Genomic DNA, 24,593 nt, shown 5'->3' on the forward strand with positions numbered 1-24,593 from the left:
CCTTTCCCATCCAGTTTCCCCAAAGACCCCAATAAAATAACATGGGAGCAGCAGCTGCTTCTACAGTCTTGTTTTGAAATGGCATTAGATAAAATAAGGGAATAAATAGTGAACGGGCAGGAGGCAATGCAGTGCACTCACGTCACACTGCCAGAGGGAGTTCTAGGGCAGACTCTTCGGGCGGCCGGTCCTCACTCTGCTGGGAGCTCTGCTCCACCTCACAGCCCTCTTCATTGTCTGTGCGGAAAGGGAGGCTTGAGGGGGACCAGGAGGGGCAGAAGTCTTCATTCTCGGGCTCCTCGGGGTTACAGTCACCAGGTAATAGCACATCTAGGGTGGGTGTTTTCCCCACATCTGGCTTACAGAGGGCAGCTGGGTCTGTAGGGTTGCACGCTACCAGTGAGGTAACAGGAAGGGAGAAGACACTCACATCCTTCTCCTTGGGGAAAGAGGCTGTGCCTTCTTCCATACTGGGCTCTCCTTTTACTCCTAGGACTGGCCTCTGCTCCACCTGGTAGTAGACCAGGGGCCCGCTGTTCAAGTAGGATGGGTTGTTCACCGTTGAGGCGGTTGGGTGGTCCGAGTTTTCAGCAAAACATAGAACCGAAGAGCCGGGGGGCAGCTGAGCCTGGATGAGAATGGGAGCTGTGAGGCCTGGGCACAGCTCTTCAGGCACAGCCAGGGGCTCCTCCAGGATGCACACGCCCAGGCTCTCAATGCTTGAGTCCAGGCTGGCACTGGAGCCGCTAGAGTCTTCCTCAGCCTTGAGCCGCTCCAGTTCCTCCGCACTCTGCAGGTGCATCACTGCAGTCTCGTTCTCAGCGATGAACTCCTGGAAGTCCTGAGTCTCTGAGCCCTGAGCTTCGGTCAGGCTGCAGCTGGCAGTGGGTGAGGGCTCCTCTTCTGGGGCTGCTGGGCGGCTTACCTGCCGCTTGCTTTCTAGCTCCAGCTTCATGATGGTGTGGAGGTAATGAGTCCGCACACGGATTGGATTAAACTCTATGCGCCCAGCCATGTTCCCACAGCCATCCCTGGAGCAGCCGCATGGAAAGGACATGCGATCCACCTGAAGGAGGCACAAAGAGGTTGAGGCAAGAGGAGATGGACAGATCCAGCAGGGGAGATAGGAGACATTAGCTGACAAATTCGGGTAATTTTGTGCCTTCTTACAATTAAAGCAGCATCAGAGACCACAGATGACGTGCAAACACAAGCTAACAGAGCAAGAAATGGGAGGCGTCAGACCACATGTGCTTCAACTCCAGCTCAGCCATTAATTACTGGTGTGACCTCAAGAGAGTAAATTATTTTTCTCCAGGGCTTTATTTCTTCTAAATAAGGAATCGACAAAAATCACATCAGAGGCTCCTTCCAGTTAGAAAGCCCAGAGATATATCTTTGAATACTGACAGATCCCAGAGTGGAAGAAATGTACTTGTCTCAGGAACTTCTAGAACTTACCTGATTCAGAACCACTAAATGGCTGGGCCCAAGCCTACATACAGCCTTCTACAGTGGCAACAGTAAATGGAAGATCTTGCTAGCCCAATCAATATGTTCAGGAGAAACTCAATGAAGGTGCTTTAGTTTGCTAGGGCACAAGGATGAGGATTAAACAAATAATGGCCAGCTTTTCACTAATCAATTTCCTTCCCCAAGGATTCTCAGTTTAGTTTCTGAAGCAGTTAGAAGATGATTAACTCAGACTACACAGCTACCTGGAAAGGAGATGCTTTCTATCTCCCTAAGTTCGTTTTGTACTCCTCACAAAGGAAAAATACACACATACATACCAATCGTTAAAAATTGAAAACACAAGGAAGTAAATAAGCACATAGAAGTAACACAAATGTCTTCCTATAGGATCAACTTATAGGAATACCCCACTCCTGATCCACCAACTCTGTGTGTATGTGTGTGTGTTGTACTGGGGCTTGTACTCAGGCCCTCATATTCTCATTTGGCTTTTGCACTCAAGGCTGGTGTTCTACCACTTGAGCCACAACTCCAATGCCAGTCTCACCAATTCTCAGGACTGTTCTGTGAACTGACAGATTCAGTAGGAGACCTGAGTCGGAGAAGAAGTCTTTAGCCAGATCTGCTACAGCTAAAAATAAAAGGTTGGTTAGGCAAAGTTCAACAATAAGAACTTAGCATCCACATACTAGAAATACATGATGCAGATAAATTTCATTATTTGGGATAGTAGTAATGCTTTTCACTAAAATGTATCTTCCAAATCAACTGTCTCTTGTCACAACATTGACATAGAAATGATTACTTCTCTAAAACTTCTGCCAGATCAGTTCTGATCTTGAATTATAGGATCTCCAAGCCATTTTTTGGCTTTTATAAAATTAGAGTTGAGGTATTATAAGTGTTTGCAGATAGGCTCCCTTCACAGGCCCATTTATGTCTCTGCTTCCTTGAGGAAGCAGTCAGATTTCAAGCACAGTTACTAAAGGGTAACCATACACACTCCTGACCTTCCCTTTGCTAACAGCTGCTTATCACTTCTGAGCTAGGAAACACCAAAGATAATAGGCACCTCCACAACCTAAGAATCCTGCCAAGCTTGTTTCCTTTGTTGGCTGAGGAAGTTGTTCATAGCCATGGGCCTCCATCCTGGGCTGGACAGCCTTCCATCTTTACCAGCACCTACAACACAACCTCCTTGCCTTGGTGTGGATTATCTCAGGCCGACTGACCTGGCATTTAATCCCAGCCTGGCTACAGGCACATGCTTCTGGGTCACAATACAGCCGACAGTCACATCCACACTCTTCTCGAGATAGCCGGATGGCTCGAAGTTCTTGTTTCTCTTCGGCATCAATTCGATGAACCCCTGAAGCCCTCAACAGGGCTCGTCGCCGCTTGGTGGGCAAAGGCTGAAGGAAAAAGTAATCATCCACTTCCACATTTTCCACATCAATATCTTCATCAGAGACGTCGTCCAGGGTCAGGCCATCAGCCTCCACTGACTCCACTGTCCCATTCTTGGTCAGCTGCCGAGAGACAGGGAAGGTCAACCTACAGAGTGTGAGCAACACAAGCCTGTCACAGTGATCAGGGAGCAGCACTGTCTGCTGAACTGCGCCATGATGGAAAGGAAGGTGCTGGTCCACACAGAAGCTGGGCACTAGAAACTGGAAGGCTGAGAAACTTTTTAAGTTTTACATTTTCATTTAGCCGCTAGTCTCTAGGAGTCGGCCACCAAACCAGACAGCAATGAGTAAGTGGGTAAAATGAGAGCTGGAGAATAGGAATCTCAGGCTGCTCTAGTGTCACCCCATCAACACGTGAGACATTGCCTTTCTGGGTCCATGTTTCTCAGTGGGTGTTGTGGTACATGGCTGTAATCCCAGCTATTTAGGAGGCTGAGGCACGAGGTCTGTGGAACAAAACAAGATCCTGTCTAAACAGTTTACAGCCATTCTTCACTTTCTCTCTTGAAAGATAAATTGTTCACAAACATCTCCCATCAACACCCCAAATGGACTGCCTAACTTCAGCCAGCCTGCTTGCTAACAAGAGGAGGAAGGGATATCAACAGGCATTTCAGAGATACACAGATAACCTTGTAAACTATCCTTCAACTTTTAATCTCACAAACACAAAAATGTACCTTCAGGGTAAAAAGGTACATTAAAGTATATCCCATAATGTGAACAATGACTTTGTGTGCGGAAAAGCTGACTTTTATTGGTCACATTGGGGAGAAAACAGCAAGTTATTAACAGCTATCAAAGAACGCCCTGACTTCTATCCCAGGAGAAATGCATTCTCTGTCCTGTCTAATCTTTTTTTTTTTTTTAATGTGACTTCAAAAGAAAGATCTATATAAGGAAGAGTGGTATAAATAATACAGAGTATGCTAATCTGGGCAGGAATCTGGGTGTTCTGGGCTGAGATGAACAGAAAACAGGAAAGGGAATCTCTGTGAAAGGACAGGCTGAAGATAATGTGTCTGAAAGAGCCCTGCAAAGTCACTAGAGAATCGAAGAAAATGAGGCCTCACAGTCCCTAGGGGTCTGGAAGCTGCCAGCAGGATGAAAGCCTAGTGACAAGAATCTTTGGTTTATTTCATCAGACAACAAGCTTAATGCTAGGAAAAAACTCCTGGGAGAAAGGTGATGCAACAAACCTGAGTAGTAAATCACATACCTGTTGGTTTTTGTTTTTGTTTTTATTGGCCAGGGTAGGGAGGAATGGTTGAGAAATGCAAGGCAAAGTAAGCCTTCTAGGAGCTCTCTGGTCTATTATTTCTGTACTAGGCAGGCCAAGGTAACTTTCTGAAGACTTCAGGGTTTGGACCTATTATCATCAGGATTGGCTGTCCCTCCCATCAGAATCTCAAGGCAGAGACATCAGAAATACAACAGAAATAAATGCACACTAATCAGAGAATGTAGTATTATGGTGGAAGTAGCATTTCAAATCTGTGATGAATCTTCAAGTCACTGAATGGTATTGCAACAACTGTGTATTATTTAGAAAAAAATGAATTTGGGGGCAATTTTTGGGAAAGAATAGAATTAATTTTATATGGATAAAACGCCAAAACATAAACAGATAAAATTAAAATATTGGGGCTGAAAGCATGGCCTAGTGGTAGAGTGCCTGCCTAGCATGCATAAAGACCCAGGTTTGATTCCTCGGTACCACATACACAGAAAAAGCCAGAAATGGTGCTGTGGCTCAAGTGGTAGAGCCCTTAGCCTTAAAGAATGCCCAAGAACAATGCTTAGGCCCCAAGTTCAAGCCCCAGGAATGGCAAAAATAAATAAATAAATTAAATAAAATATTAGCTGGGAGTATGACTTAAGTGGTATATACTTGCTGGCCTACTCAAGGTTATAGATTTAGTCCTCAGGACTGAGATAAAACATTGAGAAAAAAGCTGGGCCCCAGTGGCTCACACCTGTAACCCTAGCTACACAGGAGGCTGCAATCTGAGGATCACAGTTCAAAGCATGCCTAGGCAGAAAAGGCTCTTATTTCCAGTTTAATATCCAAAAGCTGAAAGTGGAGCTGTGGCTCAAGTGGCAGAGCACTAAGCCTTGAGCATGAAAGCACAAAAGACTGTCCAGGCTCTGAATTCAAGCTCCAGGACCAGCATCGCCTCAAAAGAGGGAGGGGGGAGGGGAGGAGAGGGAGACAGGAGGAGAGGAGGAGAGGAGGAGAGGGAGAGAGGGAGAGAGGGAGAGAGGGAGAGAGGGAGAGGGAGAGGGAGGGAGGGAGGGAGGGAGGATGAGAGAGAGAGAGAGAGAGAGAGAGAGAGAGAGAGAGCGAGAGAGAGAGCGAGAGAGAGAGAGAGGGAGGGAGAGAGAAATACTACATTATATATAATAAAAATTGAATAACTCCTGATGGAGTTATTCAGTGAATAGAATAGGAAAACAAACATTAGATGGATGGTGTTTGAGAGATTCAGAATGTGCATGGGTATGTATACCAATTGCCTTCCTAATAGAGTATTAAAGATGGGGAAAAAATTCTATTAAGAAAAGAATAGGGGCTGGGAGTTTGGCCTAGTGGTTAAAGTGCTTGCCTAGCATGCATGAAGACCTGGGTTCGATTCCTCGGTACCACATACATAGAAAAAAGCCGGAAGTGGTGCTGAGGCTCAAGTGGTAGAGCTCTAGCCTTGAGAAAGTCCAAGGACAGTGCTCAGGCCCTAAGCTCAAGCCCACGACTGGCAAAAAAAAAAAAAAAAAAAAAGAATAAACAAGTTGGGCACAATGGCTACTCAGGAGGCTGAGATCTGAGGATCAAGGTTCAAAGCCAGCCTGGGCACAAAAGGACCTGAGACTCTTATCATCAATTAACCTCTAAAAAATGGGAAGTGGGGCTTAGCTCAAGGGTGGGGTCGTGGCCTTGAGCTGAAGAGATCAGGGTCAAACACTCAGGCTGAGTTAAAGCCTCATGATCCACAAAAAAAGAAAAAAAAGGAAAAAAGAAAGAATAAACAACGTGGAAAGGTAAAACACAGTAATACATCTAGTATCAAGATGTACCAGATACTAGCACTGATATGCTCACTAAATGCTTTAAGTAGGAATTTGAATCTTAGGCTTGGGTTTGCCTGGCATTACACCTAGAATTCTTACAAGATGGCCACAGAAATGGATGGTACCCTGCTTCAACACCTCTACCAGATTTAGGAGGGAGGGGTCGTCCTCTAGAGAAAGAAAAGAATGTCTTCATTAGAACTGATTAAAAGGTAGTTGCCCAGCTGTTGCTATAGCAGCAAGAAGGTGCCAGAATTGGTGATGGAATTCCTCAGAAGAAAGGCAAGGCTGAATGTCAGAGAAACAGGTGCAAGGCTTTAGGAGCAGGCTGACAGCTCCGAGAGAGGGGAAGGCATGGGATCTGGTAAGCCTACATCCTCTCCCACCAGTTCTCTGCCTCACTTTTGGTGAATCTTACCTATGACCCTGGAAATAATGCAGCCAGCATGTTTTGGACTAAAACCCACATTTTTTGTTTTTCTGTGTTGGGAATGGAACCCATATAATAGGCAAATACTCTGCCCATGAGCCACACCTCCAGTCCTGGGGTCTAGGGAACTTATAGAAGTTATAGTCATGCAACAGCAAACTGGGTTAAGATAGCAAATGAATGGGTGACTAAAAAGAGCTATCTGGAATAGGTCTTCCCCCAGCCCTTCTCAGAAGCTAGTGCTAGATCCTACCTGAAAAGAACTAAGCCAGGGGCCAGGAGCGTAGCTTAGTGGTAGAGTGCTCGGCTAGCATGTATGAAGCCCTGGGTTCTATTCCTTGACACCATATGCACAGAAAAAGCTAGAAGTGGTGCTGTGGCTCAGGTGGTAGTGCATTAGCCTTGAGAAAGCCCAAGGACAGTGCTTAGGCCCTGAGTTCAAGACTGGTTGTTAAAAATAATAAGAAGAAGAACTAAGCCAAAAAAGGTCTAAGGGTGTGGTTTAATCAGCAGATTAAGTTCAAACCCTGTTCTAGGGGGGAACACACACACATACACATACACACACACACACACACACACACGCATATCCCAGTACTGCAGGGGTAGTACTTCTTTAAGTTCCCATGGTGATAGACTTAAAATATTTCAGACATTCATGTTTTTAAGTGCTTGCTTTTGCAGGGGCTGGAACTCAGAGCCTGGGATATTCCCTGGGCTGTTTTTGCTAAAGGTTAGTACTCTACCAGTTAAGCCACAGCACTACTTATGGCTTTTTCTGTGATAAATGTATAAGAGTCTCATGGACTTTTCTGCCCAAACTGGCTTCAAACTGTAATCGTCAGATCTCAGCCTCCTGAGTACCTAGGATTACAGGCATGAGCCACAGGTACCCATGCCTAAGTTTTTTTTTTTAATTATTACATACACATACACACACACACACACACACACACACACACACACACACACACGGGAAAAGACAGAGAACGCAAACTAGTTCCATCCCAGCCTGAGCTACAATGAGACTGTATCAAAAAAATACGCATAAAAATATGCATGTGTACAGTGGGCCTTTCCCACTTTGCTGAGGCACAGGGGAACTACCAGTTTCCTTAATCACCTTCATTTTCTTGGCATGGAGTTTCTCCTCCTTCAGGTGTTCACGAAGAATCTCTCGATGGTTCACCTCCTGTTCTTGTGCAAACTCACAGAGTGTGTAGCTGCGTACAGAGTTATGGCGCTGGGCCATGCCCAGAGAGCTACCACCCTGGCTGGGCACACTGGTGAAACCCTGGCGCCGGGCAAAGTAGTATACAGTCACCTGGTCAAAGCGCACATTCTTCCTCCGTAACTGTTTCTGCCGCTTCAGGATGGATGTGGCTGAAAGTGGAAGAGACAAGGTCATTAATCCAGAAATGGCCTGTTAAGGACCTGCACTTTTCTTACCCATTGAGGCCCTTAACCTCTTTCCCAATTGGGTTGCCTGTACCTACAGAACTTTCTAGTTATTTTCAAATCATAGGTGCGCAGTTGGTAGGACTACTGAATTCAGCTGGTTCATACCACTGTCTCAAAACTAACTTCATGTAAACAGATGACTGCACAATCTGCACAATCTATGTTAGTCAGCAGCTGGGAAGAGACTGCTAGGTAATCTCTTCAGGATGTAATAATAGCCTCACTGGCCACATGAGGCAATTAAATTAAAATGAAAAAGATTTACACATTCAGTTCCTCAGTTACACTGACAATATTTCAAGTGTTCATGGGTCACATACAGCTAATAGACAGGTAGATAAGAAACATTTTTTTGGGGGGGGGGGCAGTCCTGGGCTTGAGCTCAGGGCCTGAGCACTGTCCTTGGACTTTCTCAGGGCTAGAGCTCTACCACTTGAGCCTCAGCACTACCAGCTTTTTTTCTATGTATGTGGTACTGAGGAATCGAACCTGGGTCTTCATGCATGCTAGGCAAGCACTCTACCACTAAGCCAAACTCTCGGCCTGATAAGAAACCTGGTACTTTGGCTTTAACTCAGGGCTTAGACACTTAACTTTTTTGCTTAAGGCTGGTGCTCTACCAGGTAAGCCCACAGCTCCACCTCTGGCCTTTTATTTTGTCAGTCATGAGGCTTGAACTCTGGGGCTGGGCACTGTCCCTGAGCTCTTAGTTTCAAGACTACTGCCCTACCACTGAGCCTAGTCATTGTTCCTGAGCTCTTCAGTTCAAGGATACCAACCTAACCCTTGAGCCAGAGCACCACTTCTAGTTTTCTAGTGGTTAATTGGAAATAAGAGTCTTATGATCCCCAGTGCCTGAGCTGGCTTTGAACTGCTATCCTCAGATCTCAGCCTCCTGAGTAGCTAGGATGACAAGTGTGAACCACTGGTTCACATCACATTTAAAATGCCAAAGAACTAATTGAGCTATAAAATGAAGAAATCTAGAGGTATTCCACCTGTGCAGTCAGTAAACATTTGTGTCCTGTTACAGCAATGACTTCCGGAAATTCTAGGGAGTATCCTGGGGGGAAGGGAAGGGTCTGAATTCCCACTCTAGGTACCCACAAGCCATGATGCACTTAAAGTTAGCTGGAGTAAGCTGTACTTCAGTCTATGCTACTGGAGTAATGAGGTGTTCCAAAAGCAAGAAAAGATGACCTGGGCAGTCCTCAGCTAGACAGAAGTAGTCTCAAGCTGTAACAGATTCTGTGCTGGGGAATGGGGTGGGGAGGGCGGATAGGCAGGGAGGAATGGCTCACTCACGTGTGAAGCCAGTAGTGGTGGGAGGATTGAGGCTGTCGCAGCTGTCAGCACTGTCACTACTGGAAATCTCATCATCAGAGTTGGAAACTGATGAGCCCACATCCACATCGTCAAACTTCCTCTTGAGACCGGAGCCCGTGAATGCATCCATTGAGTTTCAAAGGGTTTCCTTGTGGAGCCCACCACACTGGCCCCAAAGGTCCTGCTCACCACCAGTTAGCCAGATGCATTAGGATTCTGCCCAAGGGAAAAGAGGTGTCAACATTCCTGCCCTAACACAGAATCCTGTTCTCAGTCTACATACAGCTCTCAAACTGAAAATGCATTTGACCCAACACCAACATCTGGTTTCAGAAGATCAAGTCACTTCTTTATTGATTCCAGGCGACCTTCTCCTCCTCTCCCTCCCCTCAGAATCTCTGGTCCCAATCCCACTTAAAAGTAATGATGTGAGAAGCCACAGCTCCATTCCCTGGAGAGGGAAGGCCTCTGGTTCCAATCCAGCGGGCTCAGGCATCTTTAGCCCAGGCTAACAGCCACTGTCCTGGTTACACCTGAGAGCTCTCCAAGGGGCCAGGGGGAGGAACTGGGGATCAAAGGCAGAATTAGGCTTTGCCTAAACATAAAGTTAGACCCAGTTATTTTACCTAGTGATAACATAGCTTGGCATTCCCCAAAGTATCTATCCTAAATACACTAGTTCCATGGATATTAATAGCTTTCCCACAAAAATAGGATTGCTATGTCATAATAAGCAGTTTAGAAAACTGCTTAGAGCAGAACCGCTTACAGGCTTTTAATATAACTAATGAGCATGGGCTGGGAAAAAACACAGAAAGCAGTTTCACAAACCTGATTGTGGAACCAACTGTTTCCAAAGTATGTTAGGGGGAAGATAATCTCTGGAACACACTTTGGGAAATACTGCTTCCAGCTTTTAATTTTAAAGGGCATCAGCAGTCAGGAAAACCCTTGACCCAGATCTTCACAAGTGTAAAGAGTCTTACCAGGCTCCTCAAAAGGACAAATGTAGTACTAAAGAAAGGACTCAAGATTAGAATCTATACTGAATTCAAAACCCAGAAACTGGGGCTTAGGGTTGTGCTTCAGTAGTAGAATACTTGCCTAGCATACATAAAGCATTGGGTTCAATTCTCAGCACTACAAATTAAAAAAAAAATTTTTTTTAAAGAATCTTTCACAACCTTATACTAGCCTATCATCATCATCATCATCATCATCATCATCATCATCATCATCCATTATCTATGTGAGAAAAACACATTTATAATTTCTGCCCTCTTAAAAAAAAGAACTGACAGTTTTCTCAGTTTACAGCAATATGGCAGTGTTTTCTCTCTTTTCTTTTTTCTTTTTTTCTGCCAGTCCTGGGCTTGAGCTCAGGGCCTGAGCACTGTCCTTGGACTTTCTCAAGGCTAGAACTCTACCACTTGAGCCTCAGCACCACTTCCGGCTTTTTCTATATATGTGGTACCAAGGAATCGAACCTGGGTCTTCGTGCATGCTAGGCAAGCACTTTAACCACTAGGCCAAACTCCAGGCCCCTCTCTTTTCTTTCTTTTTTTTTTCTTTGGTGACAGTCCTAGGGTTGTCCTAGTGCCTGAGCACTGCACTTGGACTTTCCTCAAGGCTAGTGCTCTACCACTTGAGCCATAGCACCACTTCTGGCTTTTTGCTGTGTACGTGGTACCGAGGAATCAAAGCTGGGTCTTCGTGTGTGCTAAGCAAGCTCTCTATCACTAGGCCATATTCCAGGCCCCAGTGTTTTCTATATGCTAAGGAGTCTGAGAGCTCATTTCCCAGGTTAAATTCTTTCTCCTCTGTCTTTGGACTTGAGTTCCAGGAGGACATGAATCTTCCCAAGAGGGATTCTGTGCAGACTAAACCCATATGTGATGAGGTATGAAGAAGCCTCCTTTATGTTGCCTCAGTAATGCCAGAATCTCCACAGACTATGATCTCACTAGTGCTAATTATGCAGCAGGAATAACAACACTGCCCAGAACGACAGGGCTGCATTACTGCAGAGCAACTACCCAGAATATACTGCAGTGGCAGGAGGTGCCTGCTACAGAGTTGTTTTTCTGGATTATGTCTCTTGGAAGCAATTTAGATCTGTTCTACAAAGTCAATGGGATCTAAGAAGTACTTTAGAGAAGATAATTCCTGATGATCTACTCAGATCATGACAATTTCTGCATTCAAGTTACAGATGGACCTAAAGAATTCAGCCATCCTAAGTCTCAGACAAGCACATTCCTCAGATAAATTTGGCTGGTGTTGGGGGAGGGGACACAAATCAAGCACTTGCTAAGAATTATAATTAAATTTTAAAATAATCCCAAAGTATGAGTTGTGTTTTTCAGGTTACTGATCAGGTCACATTCTTAGGACATGGTAAAAATGGAGAGTGCCAAGGACATTTTACAGGTTAAGATGTTTAGCTGGGTTTAAAGAGACCTTCCAGCTAACAATTTTCCCATTCCGTTCTATTATTTGGTGCATGGGCACAGGGCAACACCCAGTATACAGGTGAGGACAACAAAAACAAAGATGTTAATATTGAATTTAATTTTTGCTTCTCATTTAATACTTTATCAACCACATGAGAAATCAATGAGCAGAAAATCTGCTTTTCAAAAAGGGATTAAGCCCTTCTTCAGTTTTAACAAAGTTATAAGTTCATTTCTTTACAAGCAATTATTAGAAAAAGGGCTTTATCCTTAGCCTGGAAGCAGTCAAGGATTTCTGATTGGAAGAAAATGTGCTAACAGGGTGGGTGCAGTGGCTCATGCCTGTAATCCTGTACTCAGGAGGCTGCGATCTGAGGATCAAGGTTCAAAGCCGGCACCAAAGGACCTGAGACTCTTATCCCCAATTAACCTCTAGAAAATAGGAAGTGGGGCTTGGCTCAAGGGGAGGGTAACAGCCTTGAGCTGAAGAGCTCAGGGACAGCACCCCAGTCCTCTTCCTCAGGTGTCCCTTTGCTTCGGGTAGTCTAGGTTTCCTTTGTACATTGTGTGTGTTTGTGTGTGTGTGTGCATGCGCACGTGCACGCAGTCCAGGTGTTTAGACTTGGGGTTTGGGTGCTCTCCCTTAGCTTTGTTTCACAGAAGGCTAGTGCTCTACCACTGGAGCCACAGCTCCATTTCCAGCTAGAAAGTTGGTTAATTGGAGATAAAAGAGTCACATGGCCTTTCCTGCTCAGGCTGGCTTTGAACCCTGATCTTTAGACCTCTGCCTTCTGACTAGGTAGGATTACAAGCATGAGCCACTAGTGCCCAGCAATTTTAAATATTTCCTTTTTTAGTTGCATGTAAATGTGGGTCAGTTCAAAATCATCTTATTACTAAAAGTCTACATAGTGGTCCTCAAAGCATTATTTTCCTTTGTGTGTTCTTGAATGTAGCAAGGATTATAAGCTACTTGTTCAATCTGTTTTTTTTTTTTTCCTTTGTCTTCTCTACCTCTGCAGCTAGAATAATGGGTCTCTAAGCAATAATGAAGGATCATAGGGAGGCAGGACAGAAGATAAAGATGTGAAATTTAGGAGAACAATCAGATATATATATGGGTAAATGCTGTGTATGCTAACTATTCCATTAAAGGGCTAGGATGGACCTGGAGTATGGCCTAGTGGTAGAGTGCTCGCCTAGCATGCACAAAGCCCTAGGTTAGATTCTTCGGTGCCACATACATAGAAAAAGAAGTGGTGCTGTAGCTCAGGTGGTAGAGCTAACATTAAGAAAGCTCAAGGACATGAGGACTTAGGATCCTCAGCACCACAAAAACAAGGGAAAAAAAATTAATCAACTTGGATGGTACTCTGGAAATTTTTTTTTCCTACTTTATCTCTTCACCTTAGCCAGGAGCGGTCTGCATCACTTTCTCTGAAATTAATTCCATTAGTTATTATTATTTTTTTGCCAGTCTTGGGGGCTGAACTCAGGGCCTGGGCACTGTCTTTGGGCTTTCTCAATGCTCGTGCTCTACCCCATGAGCCACAGCACCACTTCTGGCTTTTCCTGTGTATGTGGTACTGAGTAATTGAACCCAGGGTTTTCTCATGCTAGGCACGCACTCTTGGCCCCTTAAGTTTTTTTCTTTTTTTCACATTTCATTTATCATTCTTTGACAATCAATATAAATTGATATTTCAACTCTGCTCTCCTTAGCCAATGCTTGATAGAAACTTGGCTTGTTTATGGGCACCAAAAACAAACCATTCTCCCACTTACATAGTGACCTGAAGAAATCTTTCTTTTTCCCATATTCTAGTGTCAACTGAAATAGATTCCATGCTTTTCAATTTATCAAATTCATTTCCCTTTATACCAAAACTAGAAGTCAATAATTCCCAGCTCAAATATTCATTGGTAGAAGGTCAATGTTATAATCAAGGGATACAATGCTAAAGTTACACTCCAAACACTTAAAATAGAGTTGAGACTAGAATTCTATGCAGATAACCGATATTTGTCAAACGGATCAACTCAAACAAAGGCCTTTGCACAATGTATCTCCCTGTAAAAGCTTTGAAATGTTAGGTGAAATGAAAGGTCAGTCGATACTTTCTGACTACAAGCCTTATTGTCTTAAGAGTGTCTAGCTGAGTATTTCCCAAGAGTATATGAAATAGTTCATATCCACCTTATATAGAAGATAGGCTAGTATCAAATAAAACTAGTATATCTACTTTAGCACTAGATCTAAGTTTTTTCAGGCCTAGAATATTCCCATAATCACCAAAACCAACCAACCAATGCTCAGCACATGTGAGAGATATATACTAGGAGAGATAGCCAAGGAAAAATTCTGTGGAAGCAGAATATATTTGCAAAGTTTAGGTAATAAAAGCCTATTAAAAAGTCTGAAATAAAGAAGAAAGAGAAATAGAGAGGGGGACAGGGAGAGGGAGGGAAGAAGCGAGGGAAGGAAGGAAAAAGTACATCCTACAGGGGAAAGATTTTTCACTGAACTGGAACCCAATCTTCTGTTAAAGGGCAGGGGACCTAACACAGCTACCCAGCTGTGTTAAAGAAAGGCAGGCTTGTAATCAAGTTTTATGATAAACCTGAATAAGGTGATAGCCTTCCCTGCTTTCCTTTTACAAGATATTAGACTACAGTTTATCAAATACAGCTTTATGGATGCAGATGTCCTTTTAGCACCAGGACCGTGAAGTTACAAATCACTCGAGTGAAAAGCTCCCGTTTAAGCTAAGCATTTAAAGGAAATTCCCTATTTTGACCATTCATTAACACAAAGTTAGGATTTGGCTCTGCACGCCACAAGATCCTCGAGGTCTAACTAGAATATGATGCTGCATTCACTCTCAAGGATACCCTGTCATTTATAACTATGGCACACATCCACACTGTGGCTTTGGAGAGCTGTAAGATGGAAAGCCAGTAAAAAGAAATCCAGCAAGAACTATGGATTCACCATGTACTGAAAACTGTAGGACAAGGGGACAGTGTTGTGTCGTGGAGATAACTTCTAACGTTTCACACTGAAGAATGGTTTGTGTGTCACGCTGCCGCTCTGAACCCCTTGAAAACGATGAATCAAGACCATAGTACTAAAGGGATGGATGGCGTGTTGTGGGTGGGGGTGAGGGGGGTGGGAATCATGCTAGCAACCCAGGGCAACTGATGCTTTCATTTTCACACACGACGCCAGAAAAAGAAGGAAAAAAAGGGAGGAATCGAGGCTGAAGGGACATGTCAAGTCACCAGTTCCCTTTAATAACCACCGGCTTTGGTGAAACCTTTCAGCTCTCGACCCATTTCTCCGTTTCCTGCTGACCTTCCCGCTCATTTCCATGTCTGCAACCCCTACTCAGTCTCCCTCACCCCTTCCTGCCGGCTACTCACAAATTCCCGGCCACTCCTCCCACATTTCCCCGGTTCCCCCTCCCCTTCCTTCACTTCCCTCCATCCTACATCACTCCCCGCTCCATCCGCAATCCTGCCGGCTTCCAGAGCCGCCCATCCGTCTCCCGCTCCCAGAGGTGCTCCCCGCAGCTCCGGGCCCGCGACCTCCGGTGCCCCTCGCTCCCTCGACTCTTCCCGCGGCGCCCTCGCTCCCCGCCCCCCGACCGCTCCCGTCCGTGCTTCCCTCATCTCTGACCCCTCCATCGTCCGGCTCGGGACTGGACCGCTCCTCCACAGCCGCCCGAGGGTCAGGACCAGGCGGCGCCCTCCGCCCCACACCCCCAGGCCCATTACCGGCCCCGCCGCGGCTGCCTCCTCCCGTGATGGTCTCTGCCACCCCCGCCGCCGCCGCCGCCGCCGCCGCCGCCCCAGCCCGGGTAGGGAAGGACGGAGGAACGAGCGAGTCCCAGGCTTCGCGGCGACGGTCGGGGAGCTCTCAGGGCGGCAGGGTAGGAGGGAGGGCGGGTGGGCCGGCCGGCAGGCAGGCGGGGGAGAGCGGGTGGCTCCGACAACTCGGGAGCCCCTGGCAGCAGAAGGCCAGAACCGCCCCGGCTCCGGCTAACAATAGGCTCCGGCCGCAGCGCTCGGGCTCTTATATGCGCCGGCACGTCTTGGCCGGGCCACAAGGCACGCCGGGAAATGTAGTCTTTGTTCCAGCCTCACGCCCGGTGCATGCCGGGAGTTGGAGGCGGTGCTTGCCGCAAAGCACTAGCTGGTCAGCGGAACCACGCCAGTTACGGACCCCAGAAAAAAAAGTGAGGTGTGGCTGCGGCGTCTTGAAGCGTAAAGGCAGGTGACACGCCCCCCCCCCCCCCCCCAGCTACCCATATTCAATGCCGAGCGAATCCTCCTGTAAAGTTCCCTTTTCCCTTTCGTCAGGACATTTCTACACCCTGAGGTGACTGTCCTTAGCATTATAACGATTTACTGGAGCCTGCCCTGAGTTATAAATAAAATACAGGCAATAGCTACCTTTATGATAAACTGACTTAAGCAGTTTCTTGAGAATTCCGTGGAATTTAATCGTAACTTTGCAACCCGTCTCGAAGTTGGTTAGGAAAAAACAAAGACGAAGTAAAAAATCTGGTTTCTTCCTCCTTCACTGACAATCTGTCATCTTGTTTCAACTTTTTCCCTCTCCTGTCTTCACACACTGGTCTCCTTGTAATTTTAATCAATGCTCTTACCTCAGGACCTTTTGCCTGCTTCATACTTAACTCCTTCAATCTGTTCTAACGTCTCCATACCAGAAAATTCCATATATATAAATATGTATATGTGCATATACATGCATATGTATACACATATATGTATATGTGATGGGGACTCACTAGGCAGTGCAAGTTGACCTCTAACTCATTGTCTTTCTGCCTCTTGAGTGCTGACATGCTATACACACACACACACACACACACACACACACACATATATATATATTTGGGGGGGGGTGTCATGGGGCTTGAACTCAGCCTGGGCGCTGTCCCTGAGCTCTTCAGTTCAAGGCTACTGCCCTACCCTTGAGCCAAGCCCCACTTCTCCTTTTCTAGAGGTTAATTGGAGATAAGAGTCTCAGGTCCGGGCTAGGAGTTTGGCCTAGTGGTGAAGTGCTTGCCTAGCATGCACTAAGACCATGGTTCGATTCCACATACCTAAAAAAGAAAAGCCAGAATGTTGCTGAGGCTCAAGTGGTAGAGCTCTAGCCTTGAGAAAGTCCAAGGACAGTACTCAGGTCCTGAGCTTAAGCCCAGGAATGGCAAAAAAAAAAAAAAAAAAAAAAAAAAAAAGTCTCAGGTGCCTGGGCTGGCTTTGAACCTTGATCCTCAGATCTCAGCCTCCTGAGTAGCTAGGATTACAGGCGTGAGCCACTGCACCCAGCCACTAGCCATATTTTTAACATAGTGGTTCTCCTTAGTCTATGTCCTCCTGTTTTATATTTCCCAAGCTTTATCATTTGATGAATGTGTATGAATGTGTATGTGTGTGTGTTATTGTTTTTGGTCTCACTCACTTGACTAAATTCTATGAGACAAAGGAATAGATTTGTCTACTGTGTTCTCAGAATCCAGTACAAAATCACTATTTGGACATTAGAATTGCAGAATTACATTCTATGAAAAAGAGTATCAATGATATAATTAGATGGGACATTTGTGCCATATTTGTTGAGATTGGAGTTCTTGACCAGTATGGGATATAACAGATCAATTTCCTATATAAGAATCACCCATGGCCAAGGAAGCAAACGAATAGTTGTATAAAATGGTTCTTCAACTCAATTCTACAGTGCCAAACTACTCAGAATTGTTAGATCTGGTCAGAAAAAAGTCCACAGTGAAGAGATATCAGCTTGATCCTGACATAAAGTATTTGTATTCTAAATGTGTGTTGCTTTCAGGGCTGAATACAGACACTTTCTTCAATCCTCCAGAGTGTTTTTTCGGGGGAGTTCAATCTTTGTAGTGAGCCCTATGCAAAAGACTTTCTCTGAATACTTGGGAATACAAAGAGTTTTGAGAGCTCTCTTGCATTATGCATATATTAGAAATGGCTGGCTCCATTATCCCAAGCCTTTATTTACCAAGCTTTGCCAAGCACCTCTAGCTCATTGATGAGATCACGCTGTGCCCGTCACAACAAACTCAGTGCCTGACTTCCAGGAATCTAGGGCTTTCAGCGCTGCTAGGACCACAGGCACATACAGCTACATTTGGCTTATTGATTAAGATTGGGTCTCACTAACTTTTGTCCAGACTCACCTTAAATCACAGTTCTATTGATCTCATCTCATGCTCCTGAGTAGATGTGATCGGAAGCATGAGTCACTTAACTAAATGGCTTCTTAAATTTAATCATTTGGCCAAGTACAAGTGGCTCATGTCTGAAATCCTAGCTATTCAGGAGGCTAAGATCTTAAGATAGTGGTTCAAAGCCAGCCTGACAGGAAAGTTTATATATAAAACTCTTATCTCCGACTAAGAACCCAATACAAACAAACAAAAAAGCTAGACTTCTGCAGGTATCTCAAGGGGTAGAGCACTGGACTTGAACAAAATACTCAGGGATAGCACCTAGCCCCAGATCTGGCACAAAAAAAATAATTTATAAGGGCAAATATTGGACTATAATACTAGACAATCTTATTACTTACTACCCACAATTCATTTAGTGGTTAATACTCAATCCTTCAATGTTCTGCAATGACCATTCCCACGATAGCCATTTTGTTTTTTTCTTTTTCACAGTACCTGGAGTTTGATCTCAGAGCTTCATGTTTGTGAGGTAGGCACTCTGGTTGAGCCATGCCTTTAGCCCTACTTACCTTTTTTTTTTTTCCTACTTACCTTTTAATTATGAATTCTCTAGACAGACTTTTCTATATGGAACCTAGTATGCCTAAAGGAAATAGTTTAGATAATGGTAAGCCAAATACCATGTTATTTTACTTCTTGGGGCCTAAAACAATCCTTCTGCTTCTTATATACTTTCACTCTAACAAATATTAAACTATCTAATTTATATCAACTACCCACATTGTTAAAATTTTAAATCTAGTAAATTGTGTTTCTAGGATCATATCTTAAGGATATGTATTATAAAATGCATCAAGATGCATTTTCAAATGTGCTTAACCTAAATAATATACATAGAGAATGGCCAATTAAAAAAATGATGTAGACTATAAATTCTAATAGAAAAAGATGTTCAGAACCGGGTAAAGTGGCTCCTGCCTGTAATCCTAGCTACTCAAGAGGCTGAGATCTAAGGATTGTGGTTCAAAGCCAGTCCCTGCACTAAAGGACATGAGACTCTTTATCGCCAATTAATCACTAGAAAACGGGAAATGGTGCTGTAGCTCAGGGGTAGGGTGATACCCTTGAGCTTAAGAGCTCAGGGACGTTTGCCCAGCCCCAGAGTTCAAATCCCATGACCCACAAAAAAAGAAAAAAAAATATTCAAGGGCTGGGAGCTGGGCCTAGTGGTAGAGTGCCTGCCTAGCATTCACAAAGACTCAGGTCTGATTCCTTGGTTCTACATACATAGAAAATGCCAGAAATGGTGCTGTGGCTCAAGTGACAGAATTCTGTCCTTAAGAAAACAAAACCCCAGGACAGTGCTCAGGCCCTAAGTTCACACCCCAGGACTGGCACACACACAAAAAAAACATGTGCAAGATATATAAACTACAGAAATTAAGTTACAATCCAGGTGCCAGTGGCTCATGCCTATAATCCTAGCTACTTAGGAGTCTGGGATCTAAGGATGACCGTTCAAAACCAGCCCAAGCAGGAAAGCCCATAAGACTATTGCCCTCAATTAATCACCAAAGAAGTCAGAAGTGAAGCTGAACCTCCAGTGGCAGCAACTAGCTTTGAGCCAAAGAAGCTCAGGGATAACACCCAAGCCTTGAGTAATAGTCCCAGGACTTAAAAAAAAAAAGCAAGGAAAAAGTTATACCTTTCTTTATAGTTTGAATTTATAATTTTATATATTACTTTGATAAGGAAAAGGCACTTTAAGGATCAACATTAAACATGCAATTTTGTAAAGCAAACTGAACTTTTTGTCAGTGTACCAATTCTATAAAACTAGCCTAAAAATGTTCAGGGGAGATCTAGAGAAAGTCTGAGATATTTATATCTGGGAACAGAGCTTAAGTGGTAGAGCACTTGCCTACCATACACAATCCCAAGTGCATCTATAGATATATAACACATATAGATCCCTTCATATATGTATGTGTGCATATGTGTCTTTGTGTGACCTAAGATAGTTTCTGGAAATGTAAAGTTCTGTAAACACAATGCTATATATATAAATTCATTTCCATAAGTGTGAAAACTATTTTAGGAATATTTTAATATAATTTAATTGTTTGTTTATGTAGTACTGAGAAATTGAACCCAGGGCCTCATGGATGTTCGGCAAGCACTCTACCACTAAGCTACAATCCCAGTGCTAAGACTTTTTTTTTCTTGGTTGGTTGGGGACCTCAGGGCCTAAGCCTTGTCTCTGAGGTCTATTGCTCAAAGCTGACAATCTACCACCTTGAACCACAGCATTACTTCCGGTTTTCTAGTAGTTAATTGGAAATAGGAGTCTCACAGAATTTCTGCCTGTGCTAGCTTTGAACTGCAATCCTCAGTTCTCAGCCTCCTTAATGGCTAGGATGACAGGCAGAAGCCAAAATGCCTGGCTGAAGACTACTTTAATAAAACTTTTGTATAGAAAAAAATTAGAAAGTGTAACTTGCAGGTCCATTCTACCTAAGCTAAGCAACAGACCCAGGATTATAATACAACTAGAAATGACTCCTCAAAGTGTAATCACTTAGTAATCACCCACAAAAACAGCATTGTGGCCTAACATGTCAAGTTCGGTTCCAAGGTTTCCAACTAGTTTCAAACCAAGAGAAATTAGACCATGTTGCAGGTTGATTTTAATGAGCAAAAATCTCCATGTAAAAAACATTTAAGCTTTATCAAATGTTTTAAAAACATACACACACACAAATCCAAATCCAATACAGAAATGTTTAACATCATTTTTGTTCACCTCAGCATAATCTGTTAAGATATTTCTGGATAAAACTTCACATATAGGTAAAGAAAATCTATGATGCTACATATTTACACACACACACACACAAATCTTTTATAAGGAATTACAAATATATATGGGTAAGAGTATGAAGGGAGGGCCAGGAGTTTAGTCTAGTGGTAAAGTGCTTGTCTAGCATGTATTAAGTCCTGGGTTTGATTCCTTGGTTACCACATACACAGAAAAAGCCAGAAGTGGTGCTGTGGCTCAAGTGGTAGAGTACTAGCCTTGAGAAAGCAAAGGACAGTGCTCAGACCCTGAGTTCAAGCCCCAGGATTGGGGAGGAAAAAAAGTATTGAAGGGAAAGGAATTAATCTCTTATAAAGCTTACATAAAAGAACACTATATAAGTAAACAACTTCCTATTCCAAATGAAGAAGCAGAGAGGAAAGGAGAGTCTTAAATCAGTTATAAATAAATAATTTATGAAAGTCACTCAAGAATGGTGAATTTGGGAGTTATGGGTAATTCCAAGTTTTTGTCATCTCAAATTCTGTGATTCTGATAAATGATGGTACTTAAAACTGCAGGTGACAATCAGATGCTGGTGGCTCACACCTGTATTCCTAGCTACTCAAGAGGCTGAGATCTGAGGATTATAGTTCAAAGCTAGCCCCAGGCAAGTCCATGAAACTCTTAACCCCAATTAACCAGCAAAAAATTGGCAGTGCAGTTGTGGCTCAGTTGGTAGAGTAGCTTTGAGCAAAAAAGCTAAGGGACAGTGACCAGGCCTGTAGTTTAAGCATAGTAGCGCTTAAACACACACACACACACACACACACACACACACACACACACACACACGATTTTGCGGGACTTGATTTGGTCATTATTTAAGTGTGGTTTATCTCTTAATTCCTCAGTTCAGTTCCCCTAAAAAGCCATAATATTAAACAATGTGAGCACAGACTAGAAAGAACAGACTAGTGATATTAGAATAACGGCCAGAAAGCCTAGGTTTAGATCTCAGCATCACTACTTGCGAGCTATGACTTAGCTAAGCTACCCAGACACCAAGAGTCGAGTCTTTCCCATCTATGTTAGGGATCACCAGTATCTTCTCCATTCAGTTCTTTTTTTGTTTTGTTTTGTTTTTTTCTTTTTTTTTCTTGCCAGTGCCTGGGGCTTAAACTCAGGACCTGGGAACTGTCTTTGGGTTTTTCCAGGCTAGGACTCTACCACTTAAATCCCAGTACCACTTCCAGCCTTTTCTGTGTATGCAGTACCAAGGAATTGAACCAGGGCTTCATGCATGCTAGGCAGGCACTACCATGAGGCCATGCTTCAGCCCCTTCATTCAGGGTTCTTTTTTTTTTTTTTCTCTCCATTTCTATTGGTCCTGAGGCTTGAACTCTGGGCCTGAGCGATGTCCCTGAGCTCTTCAGCTCAAGACTAGTGTTCTACCACTTTAAAGCATCATAGCACCACTTCCAGTTTTCTGGTGGTTAACTAGTGACAAGAGTCTCATGGACTTTCATGACCAGGCTGGCTTTGAACCTCAATTCTCAGAGTTCAGCCTCCTGAGTAGCTAGGATTAGAGGCATGAGCCACCACACATTCAGGGTTTTTCTGGGTCAGGCATGGGACTTGAATTCTGGGCCTGGGCACAGTCTCTGAGCTCTTCAGCCCAAGGCTACCCTTGAACCACAGCACCACTTCTGGTTTTCTAGTGGTTAATTTGAGATGAATTGTTTAGTGCCCAGGCTGGCTTTGAACCGCAACCCTCAGATCTCAGCCTCCTGAGTAGCTAGGATTACTAACTAGGCGTGAGCCACCAAGCCCCGACCCATTCAGGTTTTTAAGAGAATTAAACAAGATAAACCATTTAGACAATGCATCAAACATCCTGGTCAATAAAATGTTAGCCCAAATTCCTATTAGTTGTAGCATTACAGGTGAACTGAATCATTCTAGAATTCTGTATATATTTCATTGTTGACAAAATTGTCAGAGACCAAATGGGGCAGAGAGAAAGGACAATATGTTCAATGTAAAAGATATTGAAGACCTAGTTTTCTGAATGTAGGTATTTACTTTTATGTTTGAAAAGAATTGTAGAGAGTGGCCCAGGTGGCTCATACCTGTAATCCTAGCTACTTAGTAGGCTGAGAACTGAGAATCCCGGTTCAAAGCCAGCTCAGGTATGAAAGTCTATGAAACTATTTTCTCCAATTTACCATCAACAGCCAGAAATGGAGCTGTGGCTCAAGTGGTGGAATGAGCAAAAAAGTGAAGGGACAATGCCCAGGCCCTGAGTTCAAGCCCCAGTACAGGTTAAAAAAAACCTAAATGGTTCCATATCACAAAATTCAACATCTTTCCATCAAACATCACACAATTTCCATCCTCACTGTGCCCTACATACACCTTAAAAACATGAAGTTCTACTGACATTCAGCAACAGGGACCAGAACTGTAACTAAAAACTTGCTAGAGAACTGCACATTGGGCAGTCATCTGTGAGTGCCACTAGTACTTAAACCAACTGAGATCCTGCCTCCAATGCTTACATCCCTCCCTCCCCTGCCACGGTCAGATGAGCCAGGTTCCTGCAGACCTTCAATCTCCTTATCTCCTTCAAGAGGGCAGTTTTCAAGAGGGGAAGGTGAAGGAAGCAACAGACACTGACCGTGGAAGGCCCCACACCTACTTCAGTATGATATGATAGCTATCATTGGTTTCTGCTGTAAAAAGAGAAAGAAATACTCTTTAGTCATCTGTAAAACGATAGGACAAAATCAAAACTATCATAAGGCTTTTGGTGAAAAGGAGCAGAGTCAGAACAAGACAAAGAACAGCATACTTATTAACACAGAATACTGGCACACGTGATTTCCATAAGCACCTCAGTGTTCTGACTCTACAATGATACAAGAACCATACATATTCATTAGAAGCTGTACTTTGAATTTTGAACTCTTCCTGAGTTCAAAATACATGCAGTATGAGGCTCTCTATGGTGCTGGCCACTGGCAGTGAACTACAGTTTGAAATTAGTCACAAAATCACCAGAGTAAAATGCTGATATTCTACAATGTACTGTGTTGCATTAATGAATGACAGTCTAGATGTATTAAATGCATTTTTTAATATTTTTCAATATTGGGGCCAGGATTGTGGCCAAGTGGTAGAGTGCTAGCCTAGCATGCATGAAGCTCTGAGTTTAATTCCCCCATACCATATACACAGAAAAAGCTAGAAGTGGTATTGTGTGCTAGCCTTGAGAAAGCTCAGGGACAGTGCCCTGGCCCTGAGTTCAAACCCCAGGACTGGCAAAAACAACAATAACAAAAGTTTTTAATATTGAGTTTATCAGGATCTGAGCTCACCATAAATCAAGAAACATCTACAAGTGTGTATTATAAAAACAACATGGTTTTTGTTTGTTTTTAATCAGTCACAGGGCTTAAACTATGGCCTGGCTGTTGTCTCTGAGCTCCTTTTTGCTCAAGGCTAGTGCTCTACCACTTTGAGACACAGTGCCACTTCTGATTTCCTGGCAGTTAACTGTAGAGTTTCACAATTTCCCGCTTTAGCTGGCCTTGAACCTTGATCCTCAGATCTCAGCCTCCTGAGTAGTTAGGATTACAGGCGAGAGCCACTAATGCTAAAAACAACATGCTTTTACTTCCTCATTTGTCAGTGGAGGATAGAGTGATAAGTCATCAAGTACACTTTGTCTATTTTGACAATAGCAAAAGCCAAATCGTATAAGGAACCAGTAATATGACTTTTTCTATTGCACATGCAGTCCTATTTTTTTTCCTCTGAAAGAAGTAAAATACATTGCTGAGATTATAGGTAACACATCTATAATTACAGCACTCCGAA

At 43.7% G+C, this 24,593-nt stretch overlaps 2 protein-coding genes across 7 annotated transcripts in view; both read right to left on the reverse strand.

Moving 5' to 3' along the window:
• Nucleotides 1-55: 55 nt before the first annotated feature.
• Nucleotides 56-15,704, reverse strand: Csrnp2 (cysteine and serine rich nuclear protein 2). 3 transcript variants are annotated; one of them, XM_090325780.1, is made up of 5 exons: nt 15,459-15,704; nt 9,208-9,444; nt 7,565-7,824; nt 2,709-3,005; nt 56-1,066 (listed from the first exon to the last, which is right to left on the reverse strand). In XM_090325780.1, the coding sequence occupies exons 2-5, from the start codon at nt 9,356-9,358 to the stop codon at nt 143-145; spliced, it is 1,632 nt and encodes a 543-aa protein (XP_090181906.1). In that variant the 5' UTR covers nt 9,359-9,444; nt 15,459-15,704; the 3' UTR covers nt 56-142. The 3 variants fall into 3 exon arrangements, with proteins under 3 accessions (XP_090181906.1, XP_090181911.1, XP_090181919.1); XM_090325785.1 differs by lacking the exon at nt 15,459-15,704 and adding an exon at nt 15,361-15,441; XM_090325793.1 differs by lacking the exon at nt 2,709-3,005.
• Nucleotides 15,705-20,588: 4,884 nt separating this feature from the next.
• Nucleotides 20,589-24,593, reverse strand: part of Tfcp2 (transcription factor CP2) — a 58,028-nt gene continuing 54,023 nt past the window's right edge. For all 4 annotated transcript variants that reach the window (XM_090325848.1, XM_090325840.1, XM_090325833.1 and 1 more), the window contains one exon: nt 20,589-23,446. In XM_090325848.1, coding sequence (XP_090181974.1) covers nt 23,409-23,446 — 38 coding nt within the window. In that variant the 3' untranslated portion in view covers nt 20,589-23,408. The remainder of the gene's footprint in view (nt 23,447-24,593) is intronic.

This window comes from Megascapheus bottae, chromosome 2, assembly GCF_031878675.1.
Source record: "Megascapheus bottae isolate mThoBot1 chromosome 2, mThoBot2.hap1, whole genome shotgun sequence".
Lineage (NCBI taxonomy): Eukaryota > Metazoa > Chordata > Mammalia > Rodentia > Geomyidae > Megascapheus > Megascapheus bottae.

Bases quoted from the DNA above. Each gene is read 5' to 3' on its own strand.
- Csrnp2 (XM_090325780.1), bottom strand. From the start codon at position 9,358: ATGGATGCATTCACGGGCTCCGGTCTCAAGAGGAAGTTTGACGATGTG. The intron at 7,825-9,207 runs GTGAGTGAGCCA...TTCCACTTTCAG, and splicing joins CACCACTACTGGCTTCACAC to CCACATCCATCCTGAAGCGG. The intron at 3,006-7,564 runs GTGATTAAGGAA...GTCTCTCGGCAG, and splicing joins TCCATGCCAAGAAAATGAAG to CTGACCAAGAATGGGACAGT.